The 18,732-nt window shown below is 42.9% G+C and overlaps 2 protein-coding genes across 4 annotated transcripts in view; one reads left to right on the top strand and one right to left on the bottom strand.

The window, feature by feature from the left end:
• Positions 1–18,732, top strand: part of LOC136855158 (piggyBac transposable element-derived protein 2-like) — a 69,293-nt gene that overhangs the window by 11,190 nt on the left and 39,371 nt on the right. The window lies entirely within an intron of this gene.
• On the bottom strand, positions 15,598–17,291 carry LOC136854857 (piggyBac transposable element-derived protein 4-like). Its single transcript, XM_067131390.1, has 2 exons — positions 16,516–17,291; positions 15,598–16,354 (listed from the first exon to the last, which is right to left on the bottom strand). Exons 1-2 carry the CDS (start codon positions 17,289–17,291, stop codon positions 15,598–15,600), a joined length of 1,533 nt encoding a protein of 510 aa, XP_066987491.1.

Below are 18,732 nucleotides of genomic sequence, written 5' to 3'. Positions count from 1 at the left end.
AGAAAACCTGGTCTAATTTTAGTGAAGGTTTGAGTCAGAAGAGAAAGATCAAAACGATACTTTCTAAGGGAGGTTCTACCATAGAAAGTTTTAACATCGGGAAGTGAAGAGACATAAGTTTTTCAACAAATGAGAACCTCCTTCAACATCGTTTTTCAAGCCTTTTTTCATCTGCCTTATCTCAAACCTTCACTACAGTTCTACCCTTTCATTTTTCTTCTGCTTCAACTTCCGAGTCTGAACTATACCTCATGCTGAGGAAGTCAAGTACTTTCCTCACATTTCTTTTCCTGTTTTTTCTCCAAACCCATCTCTCCTTTTCCTGACTGTCTTCCCTATCACTTTCATCCAGATATTTAACACTGCCCTCATCAAAGGCAAGTCCTCCCTTACTCTTATTTAACAACAACTTCCCTTTCTTAGGATTTTCTCCTTTGCACCTTTTGCCTCAGCTTCTTCACTTGTTCCCAACAACAGGCTCAGTCCTAGCCACTCCAGCCACTTTCTTCGCCATCTCACACACCTTCTTATCTATTGCCTCTATCCTGGCAACCAAATAACTTTCCCTTACCTGGGCTTCCTCCAACTTATCCAACAGGCTGACCATCATGCACATCAGCCTATCCAAAATGCGCCCAACCTGCTCCCTTCACCTGACCAACAAAAACGAAACTTCTAAACCTGCTCCTCTGCCATCTCCAATTATGCACCCACATCTTACTTCAACATCAAAGAGGCCCCACGTTGGTTGATGCCAGATTATTATGTAGGGGCTTTTTATTTGGCACAATTGGTGCTGGATGATGGGAACAGCTCTGAAGGTTACTAAATGAAACTCTGACTTTCCTTAACCTAATTTATTAACCTTAATATTACAGTGGCCTGAAGACCTTCAAACAGAACCTTATCCTAATCTTATTTACATTTGCCACAGTAGAAAGCAGTTACCATTTTATCATATATAATGTCTTATTTAACCTCCACTGAAGTTTATAAAAAGTCCTCCCATATTTAATTTAGTCTATGGTTTTAAGAAAAGGTTGACCATCACTAATCCTGCATCGTTGGGACCTAGAGGGTGCGGATTAGCCATTTATTAGGCTAGAATACACGAAACACAGTAGCTAAGCACCTCATCCTAGAATTAAAATATCCCATAAATCAGTACAAAGTTGGTTAATAAAGAAAAGACAATTATCAAAACAGGTAGTGCAACATACGACAATTCGACTCCCGCATGTTTATCTTTTTGAGGGCGATGGGGTTAGCAATTTTTATCAAAAAAATATTTAGGAAATATTTTTAGACCCATATAAGGTGCAGGCAGCGAGAGAGACCCCTTTCACAATAGACCGTATTTCCTCCATCTCTTTATTCCATCTGCTAGTTAAAAAGTAAAAGAGAATGATAAAGTATTATTAGTAACGTTGTACTTTGGTAAATGTAACAGCCATAAACAACCGAATGGGAAACTGTTGTTTTGCTAATATTTATCGGATAACAACTGTTGTCTTTTTGACATTTCAATTTATAAATACTGTAATACAACAGTTACAGTACTGTAGTTATGTTACAAATGACGTTAAGGACTGAAATTTTTTTTACACATATATGGTATTGTTTACTTTGGAGAAAAAGATCGGGGAAATATACTGCTCTAGTAACTTTAAGCTGCAATCTTTGTAGCTGAAGCTGAGGTTCCGATATTCATTGCAACATGACTATCAGTTATCGTGCATCGAAAACATGGATGAAACTAAAATAAAACTGGAGAGAATGTATTTTAATCAAAACTACTGTGCATGAAAGAATACAAATTACTACTGTTTTTACGCCGATAAAAAGATAAATATGTAAAGCTCGTATTATGATGAAATCAAGAGAAAATCTATAACGGAATCTTGATTTTTTTACTAAAAAAAAATATATATAAATATATAGCCGATTATATAAACATCATATATTAACGAAAAAATAGCTAAATTAATTTCATATGAGACCTATTTGTTATATTTCTACTTAAAAACATATATATAATGAAAAATATCCTTGTCCCAAATAAATAAACTATCCATATTCATTTACGCTAACTAGAAGCAAGAAAAGCGCTTTCAACTTGGTTAAATATATATCGATTCCCAAAACAAAACATTGATTGCAATTTATAATACAAAAGCAATATGAGAATATATATAATTGGAAACAATGTAGTAAAGCATAACTTTTTAAAGAGCCATGAAAAGATGCACATTCGTTATGTTGATGTTTGTATAATACTGTTAATATGTGAATAGAGTTCAGTATAATGTAGGCTAGGCTACCAGTTTGTTGATGCAGCACATATATATAAATAAGTATATATAAGCTATAGTTAGCACAGCAACCGGAAATTTGAAAATTAGTGTGGAAACATTAGAAATTATTCTAGCCTGAAATTTGTGCGGATTATTGATTGTTCGGACTACTGATTGCCGGATTAGTGATGGTCAACCTGTACTATCAATAGTCAAAATATTATCGACAAATAATCCAACTCTATATATATCGATTCAAGTTCCTTATCTTTCTCAGCACTTCATCTCAGAATAATCCAAGATAACCTCGAAAGTCAACACACAATTTGGGGATCACTATGGAGTTTATTCAGTATGACATCCATATACTGAGGCAGATATTACTTTGGAATTTCTTCAGGTAATGATCTTTTTGTTACACCATAGCCCTTCTCTCCTCCCCAAACATGAATCTGAGATCTTATTCACCAATAAAATCAACCAACAGATATTAAATGGTGCTTCAGATCTAACCCCGATCCCATTTAGGACAGTCACTGTCTTAAATAACTGACATAACAACTTTCACCTTTGTGGAACAAGTTAAATGACTTTTACTTTCCCTCGCCAACTGACTTTTGACTGCTTCGACAAGGGAATTCCAAATGTCCATTTCCTCATCCCAGGTAAAGCTGGAATCTTTCCAGCTCAGGTGAAATTCCAGAAACCAAATATCTACCCCATCAAATTCGCAAACTGCAAGTAAAAAGAAAAACAGACTTAACTAGTGTACTCCTGCCTGACATTACAGAACAAAAAAATCACAACAAAAACAAAACGTCAATTAACACAAACACATCTTTCATTATACAAACCCAAACTTATCTACCACAATCTTGTCAAACCCTGGAAATGACCATGTTGTTAACGTGTAGTATTTCTTTGTTTTACGTTGCACCACATATCCCAGATTTGATTCATAAAACCTTGATAAACGAGGGGACTATAGCGTAGTTAGGTTGAAATTGTCTATTAATAATTTTTCATATATCAGGAAACGGAAAGTATTCTGACACTTGTTTTCATAAGTTTTATTCTAAGATGTAAGATGAACTGAAATCTGGAGCCACCTGGACTTATTAAATTTCTTGATGTTCAGAGGTAGGAGTGAGGATAATCCTACCCAATTTGGGTTTCAAGTAACTCTGGCTAAAAATTGATTAGAATGAACTCTGGACCTATGTTGAATAAAACTCACTACTTGAAAATAAATACTTTACATTAATGGTTCAAAAAAAACTACCACTTTTGGCAAGGACAAATCATGGTCAATTTTTTGACCTTTTAACTCAGCATAACTTCCTCTAACTCCTCTTTCTTTCACATCTTGGGGTTTGTTTTGGTTATGATTTTACTTGGTCCCATTGACTCATCATTTTGAACTATCAACATGCAGATTAACTCTCTCTCTCTTTCATAATCCCGATCAGTTTGAATCGTATACTTATTCACTGCATAACATATTGTCACCTACCTGCATTGACTACAATGCAAGTAGATAACCAACTCAACTCGACTATAGTCAATTACTTCAATTTCAATAATTTCTAACAGTCAATTACTTATAATTTCAATCATTTCTATCAACAAGCAATAAATGCAAGAAATATTATAATGTATCATAGTGCTAACACAAACAATATAAGCATGAATTTGAATATCAAATACTCAAACTAAATGCAGAAAATATATATATATAAATATATCAAATGCCTATTACTCTCTGGTTATCAATCATAAATTGCAAAAAATAAAAAAATCAATCTGTTTCAAATGTTCAAGTGCAAGTCAATTGTTCTTTTTATAGTTGGAAGGATGTTATCCATCATGTCCTTTTGATTATGGTGTTAGGTTTCAGTATCAACTGACAATCATAAAAAAATGAAAGCAAACAGTATACAAAAAGAATGACATTTATGAATGACTCTGATAGGAGAAATCTCGGTCTTATATATATGAAAGAAAGTATGAACCTCTTGATTAAGCTTTGGAATGTACCAATTCCAGTTCTCAGTTCAGCTGTTTTTAACTGCAAACTGATGTACACTTTTACTGAAATTCAAACTGTATGTTGTGAAGACTGTAAATCTTAGTAATACAAATTATGTAAAATAACCAGTTCACAATCAGATCAAAACAGACCTCATTTGAAAACTACTTTGTTTTGTTTGCCTTCAGTCAATTTTATCATTTCAATCTGTTTGTATGAGAACACAAAAATTTCATCATCAATGATTTGTCTCTTTGAAAGTTTCTGTAAACGGTATATATTTACAATGGTTATGGTTTTGTGTATTGTTTCAAGATCATCTGCAATGTTTGTTCAAGGGTTCTACTGTTCACTAACCCTCTGATTATGAAGAGAGAGAGTTTATTCATAAATGTTGATAGTTCAAAATTTGAATCATGGGACCAATATAAATATGAAGTGTATATAAAACAAACCTCCAAGATGTGTGAAAGAAAGGATGTATGTATGTAGGTATGTATGGTTATGTATGTATGTATGTATGTCAGTAAATTGACCTGATTTGTATGTATGCCAAAAGTATGTAGTTATGATTGTACCATTAAGAGTAAAGTATATATCCTCAAGGTATATATAGTTTTATTCAACATAGGTCCAGAGTTCATTCTTCTTTTTTTAAGAGTTACTTTTAAACCCAAATTTTGTATGGATTGTGTCACTCGCTCCTCTCCTAACATCAAGACTTTCTAAGTCCAGGGTGGGGTGACTTGTGGTCTCGTAGGTTAGCCCTAAACTTATGAAATCGCGTGGACCCGGAGAATACTTACCCCCTCCTGATATATGAAAAATTCATTAATAGACAATTTCAACCTAACTTAGAAGTTATTGCGTTACTATGGTGAAGTCTACAGAGACGTGTGAGATGTTTGTTATGTTTTTTGAAACAAAGGTGTTGTAGTGGCATAACAATGTTTTGTGTCCACCATTTTGTAAGATGATTCAGCTTTTGAAGGTGAAAACCTATCCGTTGATTGGATAGTAGCCGCCATCTTCTTCACCTTATCAATTTGTCTTCCCTTCCTCTCCCAAGGTTCGGGGGGTCCCAGGAACTGGACAGACCTCCATCAGCCAAAGAAGAGGAAGGCTGCTGCTTTCCCCTTGATGCCCTTGGATGTTTAGGGACTGCCTGCCTCCTGAGGAGGCAGTGGATCTATCGTTGGCTCTTCCCGACCTTCAGGTTAGGGAACTGATATATATACCCCTGGGGTTTGTGTTTATACATATATACATATATATACATTATATGCAATACATATATATCCTAGAGGTTCCGCATATAAGACGGGGCTGCTTCAGGTGCTATTATAGCTATATCAGATATATATATTATGGAATATAGTATCCCGATCTGGTCTAGATATATCTTCCGGCCCAGTTTATATATATAGAGAAGGCCAAGGCACCCAGGTGTCTCAGCTCTTTCTGCCAGCACTACATAGTGCTCCCTGAGTGCCTACCAGTATCGATCGGGTTCCTAGCCTGGTGTCTCGATCCCATCGGTTTGAACGCCAGAAGAATAGGGAAGAGATTCCCCTTCAGGAGTCTTGCCGGACTTCTAAGGGACTGACTCTCTTCCAGGAGACAAGTTTTTTTGTTGGCTAAAGTTAAATTCAGGAAGGAAATTAGCAAATTGCATTTTGGATGTCGTAAGTTAAGTCTGTGTCTAAGACATCTGAGTTCAGTCACACGGCACTGAACATTTCTTAGAAACTAAAACAGCTGAGTACATTTTTGGGAGTTGGAATAATGTCAGTAAACCATATTATTTATCGAATCTTTGCGCTCTAGAGCTGGAAAAGAAAAACAGGATGAGAAGTAACTCATTACCGACCCCAGGTGTTGGATTATAGCCCTTCAGGTACCCATGCATTGAAAGACCAAAATTCCGTGTCGTGAACAAACCAGCCCAGCAAAGTGTTGTCTCGGTACATAGCGCCAGGTCTCCAAGTGACGGGCGCCAGGTGTCTCAGATATGGGAAAATCAGGAAAATTATGATCTCGCGTTGGGGTTGCCAGGTGTCTGGATACTGCCCGCCAGCAACTTTCGGACCTAGAGAAAACATATTATCCTTGTGTCTTGAACCTTAAGAGTTTGAGCATGCAAAATAGCAGACACAGAATTCCCCTTTAAACCTTCGGTTGAGGGGCATCTGCTCCTCAAAGGGAGTTTAGAGTTCGAAAAGCGGCGCTAGTTCGTTGCAGACAAGTTCCACCCAGCGGTTAGGTCACGTTTCAGACTTGTGTATTCGCCCAGATGGCTCCAAATCCAGCGCTGGTGTTACCCTCTGGATAATAAGTTTTGCAGCTGATGCGCTTCCTGTTTTAACATCCACTGCAGTTTTTTGGGATTTTAAATGCTATTGAAAAAATAGAAATTTTTGCTCTTCAAAAAAATTTTTTGCCACAGCAGAGTGCATTTCAGGCCCTGTGTTTGGCAACAATCTACTTTGGTTGATTATTTTAAAAAGTTCAGTCCGCCTCTCCTGGTCTGCTGGTCTTACTGGAGGACAGTTAGTTTTCTTTCTCTCACCTGTTCTCTTTCATGGTTGAAGAAGAGATGGATGGAGAGAGCTGCAAGATTTGTCTCTGGAGTTCAGCTGCCCACTTTTATATGGTGATTTCTTCCCTGATTGAAAATAGTACAACCAGGTAGCCGAGGAGCATTGGAATAGGATCTGTCACAAAAAAAAAAGGAAAGAGGTACAGGAGTTTCATTTCCTTGGAAGCTGGGAGGGTCTTTCTCTGCAGGTTGTGAGACTGCTCTTTGTTTTAAAGGGTTGGAGAACTTCAACACTGCTTTTGATCAGGCGTGAGAATCCCTTTTTTGACAGGATTGCAGCTCCCCCTTGATTGAATAATCTTCATGGTTGAGTGCCCTTGCAGTTCCCGGGGCCAAGAGTTTACCTCTCAGTCCTTTCTTGATGAGAGTGTTCTTGACCAGAAGAATACTTTTCTTGGACTAGGAGGTCATTTGTGTTGATGACAGTGGCATTTTTAGATTTATTTCTCCCCTGCTTCGACAGTAAAAATGAATTCTTTTGTTTTGGAGGGTCTTGTTTTTCCATATCTATGGGCAATTCTGTTTTTAAGAAGCTAGGACTTTGTCCCATTTAATTGTATTGGCATCAGTGACCCAGTTGTTGGATGCCGACCATTAAAATCATAACATTTATTAGTTCTGCCTTTTCTTTCAGAGATTTGCCAGATACTGCGGTAATCAAGGTTTGTACCAGGGCACTGCCTTGTCCTTTGGGTCTTGGTCATGTCGGCTCGACCTTGAGTTCAAGCCAGGCCCCCTTAACTCCTAAGAAGTCCCAGGCTTTGGAAGATGATCGCGGAACACATATCCCTCCTCTTCTCTTTTAGGAAAGTGTACATAACTGTGTTTCTTTCCACCCTCTTTTCCATAAGGGAGGAGGGAAGAGAGAAAGAGGTATCGACCGGGAAGTTCTAATGTAGATACCTGGATGAAATGATACTTATAGAGTCTCTGGAGTTGGCAGCGACATTGCCAAGACCTGGGAATGGACTCCTTCAGGAGAAGTATCCATTTCCTCTGGGTCTCAGCAATTCTTTTCATCAAACTTTTCATCCCGTTTCCTCTCCCGATTCAGGAAATGCCAGTCCGGCTAGAGCTAATCGTCTTGGTATCCTGTCATCTTGCAGAAGCTTTCCCATGGTGGAGAATGAGGTCTGCATCCATTCCTCCATCCTTTCCTCTTTGAAGTTTGAGGAAAGAGTTAGGCCAATGCTTGATTAAAGGAACCTTCAAATATGCTTGCATATTCCCCTCACATCATGTGTCTACTTGTGGCTCACATCATTTGTCTACTTCTGGATTCACTGATCAAGGAATAGGTGCACACCTGTAAACCTTTGTATTGAAGGTGTGTGACTGGGCCGAGTAGTACCTTCTCATCAACATCCTGGACTCAGGCAGCCTTTTGGTCTTCCAAGAATTCAGGATGAATTTTGCGACACTCACTGGTTTTGTTGAACAACAAAACCACAGTAGTGGCATTTGTCGACAAACAAGAGGGAATCGTTTCTTCCTCCTGTTTCATCTGTTGACATTTGCAAGTGCTAGAGTGTTCTGTAGAGCACTTGACAGCTCAATTAGCCAGATGCATTCCCAGTGGGGTTTGAGTGATCAGGACAGGGTTTTGTGATCCAGTCTTGCTGTTCTTTTTTTCATGAAGATTCATGAAGAGACTGCTCGACTGAGAGATCCCTGCTGTCTTTCTGTTTCCTCCCTGCACAAAGTCTGTAGTTTTTCTCGCTCCTTCGTACCCGACCCGGGGACCGCTACAGTGAGGTATGCTGTCTTTTTAGGAAAAAGTTGATATCTATGTTTTTCCTCCTATATTTGTCTGTTTGCTAGGGGTTCACAAGCATTGCTCACCCCGAGTTACAGACAAATGCTGAAAGATTTCGCCCAACCTGATAGTCCGAGGCATTGAGAATCCGATTGTTCAACCTCCTGTGAAGAATCACAGAAGAGTTGTTCTTCAGGCAGTACATCCCTTGTGTTCAGGACTGGGAAACCTTCCAGCTTTCCTGCCAAGCAACATAGGCTTTCTTGCCACCAGCAACAGATATAGCTGGATATCTCTTGAAGTCCTCTGCAACACTGTCCCACAGACTGGATCCGTCTTCGCTGGTGGGTTTCGTTGACAGAACTACTACTCAGGTCAGAGTCGCTCTTCAAGTCTGGACTTCCTTGTCTTCTCCGCCGAGGGTTGCTTCTCACCCTTTCATTTGAAGAACGTAGGCCCTTGTGACTTAGTCTTCTATATGAAGTAGCCTTCTTCTCCTCAGTCAAGATTTAGGTACAGATGAGCTGCTTCTTCGGTCTTGCTGGTCCAGGGAACTGTTCCCTGGATGGCATGTGACTCGTGTAGGGTTCCTGTCCCGTGCTCTGCACGCGCCCTTACGAGAGTTGTCGGATAGAGATGTGCCCTCTTAGGACCATCTCTCATCTCACTCCAGCCGTGGCGTAGAAGATGGAAGGACAGGTGAGATGACTCCTTCTCGGATGTCGCCATCTTCCAAAACCATCTTGTTCCTCCACCTTGGACTTAGTATCAATGATCCAGATCAGTCATTACTTTGTCCTATTAGGAGTTGTGGTACTTTCGAAAAGGCTTGACATTCTAACCTGGATGTCATCGACATTTTTGCTAGTACTATCTCTCCCAAGGAAGAAGTGTCTAGGGACATCTTTCTCCTGGCTTCGTCAAGCGAGTCGAAGGAGGTACAAGACAGCTGGTTGGCGATAATATGGTACTTTCCACATGAGAGTTCACGAAGTCAGTGGCTTGGTCCATCCTTGCATTCTGGAAATTTCTGTTGGTCTGGAAGCAAAGACGTGGTCTCATAGACCACACTCTTGTCTTCCTGTGGTCTTGTCAATCGCCTACATTTATTTGTTTCCTAAATCCTATTCTGTCTCTTCCCACCTCCTATATCTGGCAGGTAAGTGTCATGAACAAAATGATATTTTAATAATAAAATAAGGTTTGTTCATACTTACCTGGCAGATAGTCATATACCCCAGTGCCCTCCGCCTCCCTCTTGAGACAGTGGCACTACAGAAAATCCTGAATAGAAAATGGGAATGGTTCCCGTTCGCCTCCCAGCGTGAAGATGAGTACTAACCACCTGGCCACACTGGAAGTGTGCAGCAATTTTGAAATTCTGTGGATTTCAGGAGCAATACAGCTATATATATCTGCCAGGTAAGTATGAACAAACCTTATTTTTATTATTAAAATGTCATTTACTTTCAAAAATTTTATTTTGCTTTATTCCCAGTCGGATCTTTCTTTTTTGTTTTGCTTTGATTTGCTGTGTGTTGATATTACCTATGAGTATGCAAACTCAAGAATCATCTACAGTATGCCTGTAAGAAAGGCCGTTACCCAGCGCTTGTGCCGTAGTGTTGACGACGGGTTGTACCCGCTTCTGTTTTTCCATTGACGTTGACCCTCATGTCCTCTGCACCAGTTGCAAGGGGCATGACTGTAACCCTGAATCCACGTGTGCTGAGTGTTGTTCTTGGTCACCCGTGTAGTTGGCTAAATTCACAGGAAGGAACAGTACAGGAGGAAAGCAGTCAAGGCGTTGGCGGAAGGTTATACGCCCCTGACTATGCCCTTGGTTGCTAACCCTTCTTCCTTGTTTCTCCCTCCTGCAGATCTTCCCCGCTTGGCTATCTCTCCTTTGAGAGCAGTCTCTCCGTCTTCATCTTCACTTGTTTCATGAGGTGAAGATCGTTGGGGGGAGGGGAGGAAATCAAGATCTCTTCTAGGGGGGCCTCCGCTTGCTCCGAGGGGGAAATCTTTCCCTTGGAGCGAGAAGAGTCTCCCGCCACACATCCGACTGTATTTTTTTCTCCAGGATTGGCGGCCGAGCACTGTGAAGCTGCCAAGCGCCATGAATCTGCCGAGCCCCAGGAAGCATGGATCTCCTTGGGGCTCTTGGGCTCTCCATCAGTGCAGAGTATCTTGGCACACCAGAGGACATTGCAGGTTTCAGTAGTCACCCATGCTCCTGCTACTGTCACCACGACTAAGGTACCCATGACGGCGTTTGCTAAGGTTCTCAAGACGGTGTCAATGCGCTTTCAAGTTTGATGACCCCAGCTGCAGTGAACCGGACTGCGGTCCATGCTCCTGCTCCCCATACACAGTGTCCCTACCACCTCCTGCCTTTGCGGTTCCGGTGGCTCTTACTGTGCCTGCTGTTCCAGCTGTTCCTGCCACCCAGGCTGCTCCTGCTGCCCCAACTGCTCCTTTAGTTCCTGCCACTCCCTCCTGGATGGAAGACCTGACTGCCATCCTGAAGATGTCGAAGAAGGGTCCTGAGGTGTTGTCATCATCATCGTCTTCATCTTCATCTTCATCGTCTGCTGCTTCTTCTTCTTCTGAGGCTCGCTGGCTGAAGAAGAAAAAGGCTGCCTCTCTCCCCACAACCTAAGAAATCTCGCCATGGTACTTCTAAGTGGTTGCCTCCCTCCACAGGGGAAGCAGTGGGATCTCTTGGCTCTCCCTGGCCCTCTGGCTCGGAAACTGTTTTGTATACCCCACCGGGGTCTTGCACTTGAGCCTCAAGAGCCCCCAAGGCCCACACACTCAAAACCAGTTCGAAGAAGTCTGCTTTTAAGACTGGTCTCTTCCCGAGTTTCTTCAGACACTCGAGAGGAGACCACTCCCGTTGATCGTTCTGTACGAGATTCAGGAGTGTTGGGTGCTCAACAGAGTTAAGTCACTCCAAGTGCTCGAGGTTCCGTGGAATCTCACATATATACCCCAAACCAGTTTTGGCGAGTCCACTCCCCCGTCTGGTTTAGGCACAGAGCGGGTGACAGTGCCAAAACATGCAGGCGTCTCGACACTTCCTGCCAGGACCACTTAAGTTCCCAACATGGTGCTTCAGACTCAAGAGTCCAGGCACTCGGAGACGCAGTGAGGAGGTCCCCTGTTCAGTCTTCTTCTCGTGAGGAGTTTTTGACCTCGAAGAAGACTGGAATATGTCGGGAGGACTGCGCAAGTTTAGGTCAGAGTACTCGATTCATGTCCCGTGATCGGCCCCGCCCGCCGGAGGAGAGTGCTCAGGTATGTTCATGCGAGCCTCTCCGCTCTCCTCAGGACAGTGCCCCACCAAGATGTAGGTGCTCTTCCTAGACCCGTTCCACTATCGCCACCACGGGTTGGTGACCACCCACAGCCTGCCTCTCCTGCTGGCTCTTCTGGTAGGACAGATAGGAGTGCTCGATCCCCCTCACCTGTCACCTCAACCTCCTGGGGCTTCACTGGGAGGTGTTAGTTGGACAGGAGGTTCTCTGATGAGAACGCTCCTTCTTATCAGAGTTCTGCTACAAAGGCCTACGCCCCGGGTTCGGTTCTCAGACCAACTTGGTCGTACACGCAAGTGGTCAAGGAGGGATCCCAGGGGTCTGCCGAGGTCCTCCCTCCTGCGGGGAGAGTAGATCGGGATGACTGCACCGTGGAAGGACTGGAGGGTCCTTTTCCCCAGGATGCGGACACCCCTGGGATACAGAGGACTTTTGTAAAGGTCACTGCACTGATCCATCACACAGTGATTTCAGGGAAGGGACCATGGCCTCTTCTGTAGGTTGTCCTTCTTGCCTTGGATATTTTTGGGGTCCAAAAAAGGAACCTAAAGCTTCGGTGGGGAGTCCATGGTCCGTACTTGCCGAGGGGGTACTCAATCAAGTGAATAACCTGGTCTCTGGGCAGGAAAATTCACTTTGGTTGAACCGCTCGGAGAAGCTACTTCCTCCTCTTCTGCCTCGACAGAAATGCTTCTACACACCCTCGGAAGGATCTGTGCTGACTGAACAGGTTGACCCAGACTTGGTTCGTCTTGGCCCAGGTCTCTTGCTGCAGCAGCTTGCTGCGCAATGGGTCTCCCTCTCACAGTAAGAGGCGACCCTGGAAGCCACCGCTATGGTGGTTCTCCAGGCAGTCTCCTGGCTGGCTCTGTGGCTGTTCAGTGTCCAAGGTTGCTGCCTCTATGGGTCCGATCATCCCTGGAGAGGACTCTGTGTATGGGAGACTGTTCCAGTTTGGAGGCGGGGCTATCTCCTACCTGGCCCACTAGACGGCAAACCTGTAGGTCCCAAGTCGACATTGACCCTCAGGAATGGGAGAGTTGGTAGACACTGTGGTGGACGAGATGTGCCGAAAACAATGATGGCCCACTAGGCAGTGGCCAAGATCTCTGGGTCTTCACATGCTGCCGCGGCCCAACCCTTTGGTCAGGCTGGCACTTCCTTGGCCTGTAAGAAGACCCAGGCTTCAAAAGGCGCTTGCGGGAACACCCAGCCTTCTTCTGCCTCTGCCAAGAAGGGTTCACAGCCATGCCCCTTTTCAACCCTCTTTCCATCTGGGAAAAGGTGGCAAAGGGAAGGAGGGAGGACACTATGGGCGGTGTTCCCCTCCAGCTGCTGCCATTTGTGGGGCTGCCTGTCGAGCCATTGGGCAACATGAAGCCAAGATCTGGGTAGTAGATGCCCTTTGGGACGGATGTCTACTTCCCTTTGAGTCTAGGACACCCTTTGCCAACAACCCGGTCCATCTAATTACCTACGTTCCCAGCTTGCCGGAGGATCTCACACTCAGGGAGGGGGAGGAGGAGCAAGCAGTGCTGAAGAAGAGCGCTATAGAAGTCTGTGTTGGATCAGTCCCCAGGCTTTTACAGCCGCATCTTTCTTGCAGAGAAAGCCATGGGGGTTTGGTGACCAGTCATAGACCTCTCTCCCTTGAACTGATTCGTTAGCCAGATTTGGTTCACAATGGAAACAGCACACTCAGTGTTCGCTTTCATTAGGGAGAACCACTTCTTGCTTACGGTCGACTTGAAGGATGCATATTTTCAAACATCCATACATCCGTCGTCTCGCAAGTACTTACACTTTATCCTCGGGGAAGTGTTATTCCATTTCGGGGTACTTAGCTTTGGGCTCTCAACCACTCCCCAGGTGTTCACGAGAGTGTTCACCCTGGTGTCAGCTTGGGCCCATCCGCCCAGGATACGTGTTTTGAGGTATCTCGACGATTTGCTCATCCTGGAGAGCTCCCGCTTGCTGTTGGTCTAGGACAGGGATTGATTTCTTGAGTTTTGCTGCAGTCCAGGGATTTTAATAAATCTCAAGAAATCCGATCTCATCCCTAAGTGGAGGATAAGTACCTGGGCATGCTGATAGACACGGTAGGAGCAAGAGATTCCCTTGGACTGTCATATCAGCAGGTTCAAGAAGGAAGCGCAGCTGTTCTTGTCTCGATGGGAGCAGCCAGCTTGGGAGTTGCAAGTCGTTCTTGGAGAAGCTGGTCCCTAATGGGTGCCCTTACCTTCATTCTCTCCAGTGGAGAATGAAGGAGTTCTGGTCCCAGTCTCAAGATCCTCAGTCCTTTTGCATTCCTCTATTGGAAGAAGTTGGACAGGACTTAGACTGGTGGATGGACGACAGGAACCTTGTAATAGGAGTATCGTACATACTCCCCCCCTCCTGGCTGGAACTCAAGGCAGCCTTCCTGGCCCTCCAAGAGTTTCAGGATAGAGTGATGGGACACTCGTTGGTGTTGATGAGCGATAACACCACAGTAGTGGCTTATGTCAACAAGCAGGGGGTCTGGTATCCCTCCTGCTGCATCAGTTGACAATGCAGGTGCACGAGTGGGCAGTAGCTCACTCGATAGAGCTGTCAGCCAGATACTTTCCAGGCAAGAGGAATGTAGTAGCAGACAAGCTCAGCCGCCAGAATCAAGTGATAGGGACAGGATGGTCCCTTCACTCATACATTACGGAGAGGTTGTTCGAGCAGTGGGGGTGCTTCCAGCCATCGATCTGTTCACCACCCAGCATAACAGAAAACTGCAAGTCTTCTGTGCCATCTTGCCAGACCCATGGGCAGCTGCAGAGGATGCATTCCAACAACCTTGGGACAACCTCGGCATGTACGCTTTTCCTCCGTTTTGTATTATTCGCAAGGTGATCAACAGGGTAATGATCACCCCAAATCTCAGAATGACCCTGGTGGCTCCCAAATGGCCACATGCCATATGGTATCTGGACATGCTAGCTCTACTTTCCAGAGCACTGAGAGAGAGAGAGAGAGAGAGAGAGAGAGAGAGAGAGAGAGAGATTCTCCCCCCCCCCCTCCTGACACAACCTCCTATGCCAGCTGCATGTAGAGAGGTACCACCAGTCTGTGGAGTCCCTGTCATTTCACGGCTAGAGACTATCAAGTATCTCTTGCAAGTGAGAGGCTTTTCTCACTGCACAGTGGCAGATGTGTGGATACCTTCGAAAATCCTTTAATGGCTCTGTACTAGGGGAAATAGGCTGTCTTCTGTGGTTGGTGTCGTAGACGGTGTATCTCTCTGGTCGGAGCTACTCTTCAGCAGGTAGCAGACTTCCTTGTCTTCCTTCGTCAAGAGAAGCTTCTCTCTGTCTCAGCTGATAACTTGTTAAGCATCCCCGCTGGTGTGAGCTCGCTGCTAATGTACCGTCACGCTTTTTCTTGCATTTAGTGGTCATATTACTGATGATAGTTTTTCAAAGTTAATATTGATTTTTATGCTTATAATTCATACTCTAGTTAAGAGTAGGAATTTTATTAAATGATGGGATAAAAAACTATTAATACTACTATTATTTTATTTCATAAGACTACAAAATACTGAACGAAAAGTGTTATACATACATGCACTATTCTTTTGTATGCCAATCTCTAAAGCAAGGGGCTACACACAATCCTACTTCACAATCCTTACACCAATATGAGCTATCCTTTCTTATGTTGTTCTTCCGACACTGAGCACAAGTCCTTTGTGGCCTCTTCTTTTTATCTGTAGGTGGACAATACTCAGGAAAGTGCCTGCCAATTAGCCGTGAAGGTTTTGCTGCAAGTCGTGGGGGCCTGCGTAAGGGAACAGATCTTTCTTCTGCATATTTCATAATCAGTCTTTCACTAATCCTCAAAATAAATTCACGTCTTACAACCCTCCCACCAAGGGCTCTATATGTGACATAGCAATTCACAACAGACATGTCTAACAAATGTCGAAATACTTTCTTGTAATATTTCTTCAGTCTGTTTCTTGCGGTCGAAAAAAGAACCAAGAGGTTGTCAGACAAATGAACTCCGCCCATGTTTGCATTATAATCTGCAACTGCTTTTGGTTTATACATTTTTTTTCCTCTCCTAGATTTCACCTTCACCATAGAATCATCATGCATTGTACTCAGAACACATACATCCTTTTTATCTTTCCATTTCAGTACCATAGATTTTTTTCGGAATTCTGCTACTTTTTCACCTTTTTTCAGTTTAGTTTCTTTTATTTTTGCTGGCACGTCCTTTCTAGTGACCCTTACAGTACCGACAGTGTCAGTTTCTTCATCTGCAAGTGCATCTGCCAATGTTGGACTTTTATAAAAATTATCTGTATATAAAACAATAGCCCTTGTTCAAAAAGAGGGTCCATAAGAGAGGAAACAATTCTATTAGACACAGGAAGATCCATATATTTTTTCCATGTATTGTGTATCCTTACCTGCATAAATGAAGAAGTTCCATATATAACCAGTAGAACTTTCACAAAGTTCATAAAACTTTATTCAAACCTTTTACGTTTAGCTGGTATATACTGAACCCATGATAAATTTCCCTTCCAGCCTAACAAAGACTCATCAACAGAAACGTTCCTACGTGGAATGTAATTGTTCATAAATTTCTTCAAAATAAGATCAGTGAACGGCTTTATTTTTGCTAACTTTCTTCCTGGTCCTTCTGTTATAGTACTATTGTCAACCAAATGTAAGAATTTATGCAACAAGTCAAATCTACGGCCACTCATTACCTTTCGAAAAAAAGGAGAAGAAACACTCTCTCGTGTTGAGAAATACATTGAATTGTCACACTTAGAATCAATTCCTTGTAAAATAAGTAGCCCTATAAAGACTTTCATTTCTCTTGCACAAGTGTCAAACCATCTATGTACTCGTGATTGTGGAGACAAATGTTCTACATTCTCATCCAGAAACTGATTTGCATATCTGTTTGTTTCTTTCATGATTAGGTAATCAATGACTTCATCATCAAAGTATTTCTCAAAATATTCTAATGGATTCTCTTTATCCTCAACTGAAAATTTCATGCCGGGATCAGCAACAAAAGTAAAGGGATCTTTCTCTCTCCCTCTCGGAGTCCAGTCACTTGGCAATGAGAAGTCATCTGCACTTCCGCTATCGGAAGAAAAGTTTGTTTCTTCAATATCCTCATCGCTGGAGGATTCAGAACTAGAGCTCTCATCATCAAATATGTCTTCAGTATCAGACACCTCGTCTAGGATTTGATTTATCTCACCTGAAGAAATACGCCTCCTCTTTGTGGCATTCATTGCGGAAGACGTCGAAGCCATGTTATCTCTGAAAACGCCCAACGCGTACTGGGAAAAAAATAGTCATCTAGGCATCAAGCGACCAACTAAAAAGAGTTGCCAGGCAGGAAATAAGTCATCAATTACAGCTTACGTGTTCTAAGAGTGTTACCAAATGATGTTCCAACATTTTCCATACGAGTAAACGTATTATTACGGGGCTGACAGCTTGAAAAGCACAGTTAAAGTCGTGAACGTAATATCCCGTTGAAGGCGCTACCAAGTAGATCGCGGCAAACGTATTATTACGTGGGTGACGCTTAACATGTTAAGGGCTACAGGTCTGCCCTGGGCCGGGTCCTTCACTTGAAAGGTATCAATCTTTCTTCTTCATGGCTGATCCCTGTGCTGATGAGGAGCTTCGAACAGTCTTGCTCTCCCAGGGAACTTGGGCCCCCTGGGCTGGATGCGACCCTCGTTATTCGGAGCCTGACTTGTGCACTGTATGAGCCTCTGAGAGTTGTCAGAGAGGGATGTAACCCTCAAGACTGGCATCGGCAAAGAAAGTCGGCAAGCTACATGGACTTCCCTGTGACATTAAACACTCGAGGGGATAGGGATCAGTTATGCTCAAATTTGTCCTGGAATTCGTAGTGAAGACTCAGAATCTGCCAGTCCCTGATGCCAGATTCGAGTCCTTTTCAATCCCCATTGTATAGAACTTTGTTGGTAGTGATCTGGACAAGATGCTACTGCATCCAGTTAGGGCGCTGTGGTACTATCTTAAGAAGACTTGGCAGTTCAGGCCTGAGTGTCGATGACTCTTCGTTAGTACTGCACAGTTGACCCCCGGTATTCATGGGGATAGGGACCACAACCACCCGCAAATAGCTAAAATCCATGAATGCTCATAACTGCCTATTTTAATAGTACAAAAATTAAATATACCTTAAGCCATCATCCTAAAATACTTTATCATTTCGAGTACAGCACTGTAAGCACCGTACCTAGGATTCTGAGTGGTGTAGCTGTAGGCACTATAATGAGGTGATAAAACCAGTTTAGGGAGCTCTAGTCACCAGGAGGGTTCACTGTATGAAGGTCTTTCCTATAAGGGTTCACCATAAGGAGGTCCCTCCTATAAGAAGGGGAGAAAACCAGTTTATTACCAGGGCAAAGCTTACAAACCTGTTCCTTTCCCCAGGCTTACATAAGTCAGTCTCTCTCTCAGTTAACCCTCACAGTCTGGGCTAAATATATATTAAGCACACCCCTAGACTGGGCTAAATTTAAGGGTGGCAATTAAAAAAAAAAAAATGAAAAGCGGAAGATATGGTATGAAAAAAATTTTGAAAAATTTTCTGTATCCTCCATGGGAAGTTGCAAGTGAATATTTCTGAAAGACAGTTGTAAAAACATCCTAATTTTACCATGTTATAAGTGTCTTTTCTAATATTTTTTT

The sequence above is a fragment of the Macrobrachium rosenbergii genome, chromosome 30, assembly GCF_040412425.1.
Source record: "Macrobrachium rosenbergii isolate ZJJX-2024 chromosome 30, ASM4041242v1, whole genome shotgun sequence".
NCBI classification, from domain to species: domain Eukaryota; kingdom Metazoa; phylum Arthropoda; class Malacostraca; order Decapoda; family Palaemonidae; genus Macrobrachium; species Macrobrachium rosenbergii.
Note: the sequence above shows the minus strand (reverse complement) of the source record. Positions and strands in the feature narration are given on the sequence as shown.

Excerpts from the sequence above, each read along its gene's own strand:
- LOC136854857 (XM_067131390.1), bottom strand. The coding sequence starts at position 17,291 with ATGAATGCCACAAAGAGGAGGCGTATTTCTTCAGGTGAGATAAATCAA. Across the intron at positions 16,355-16,515 it reads ATACCAGCTAAACGTAAAAG|GGCTATTGTTTTATATACAG; the intron begins GTTTGAATAAAG and ends TTTTTGAACAAG.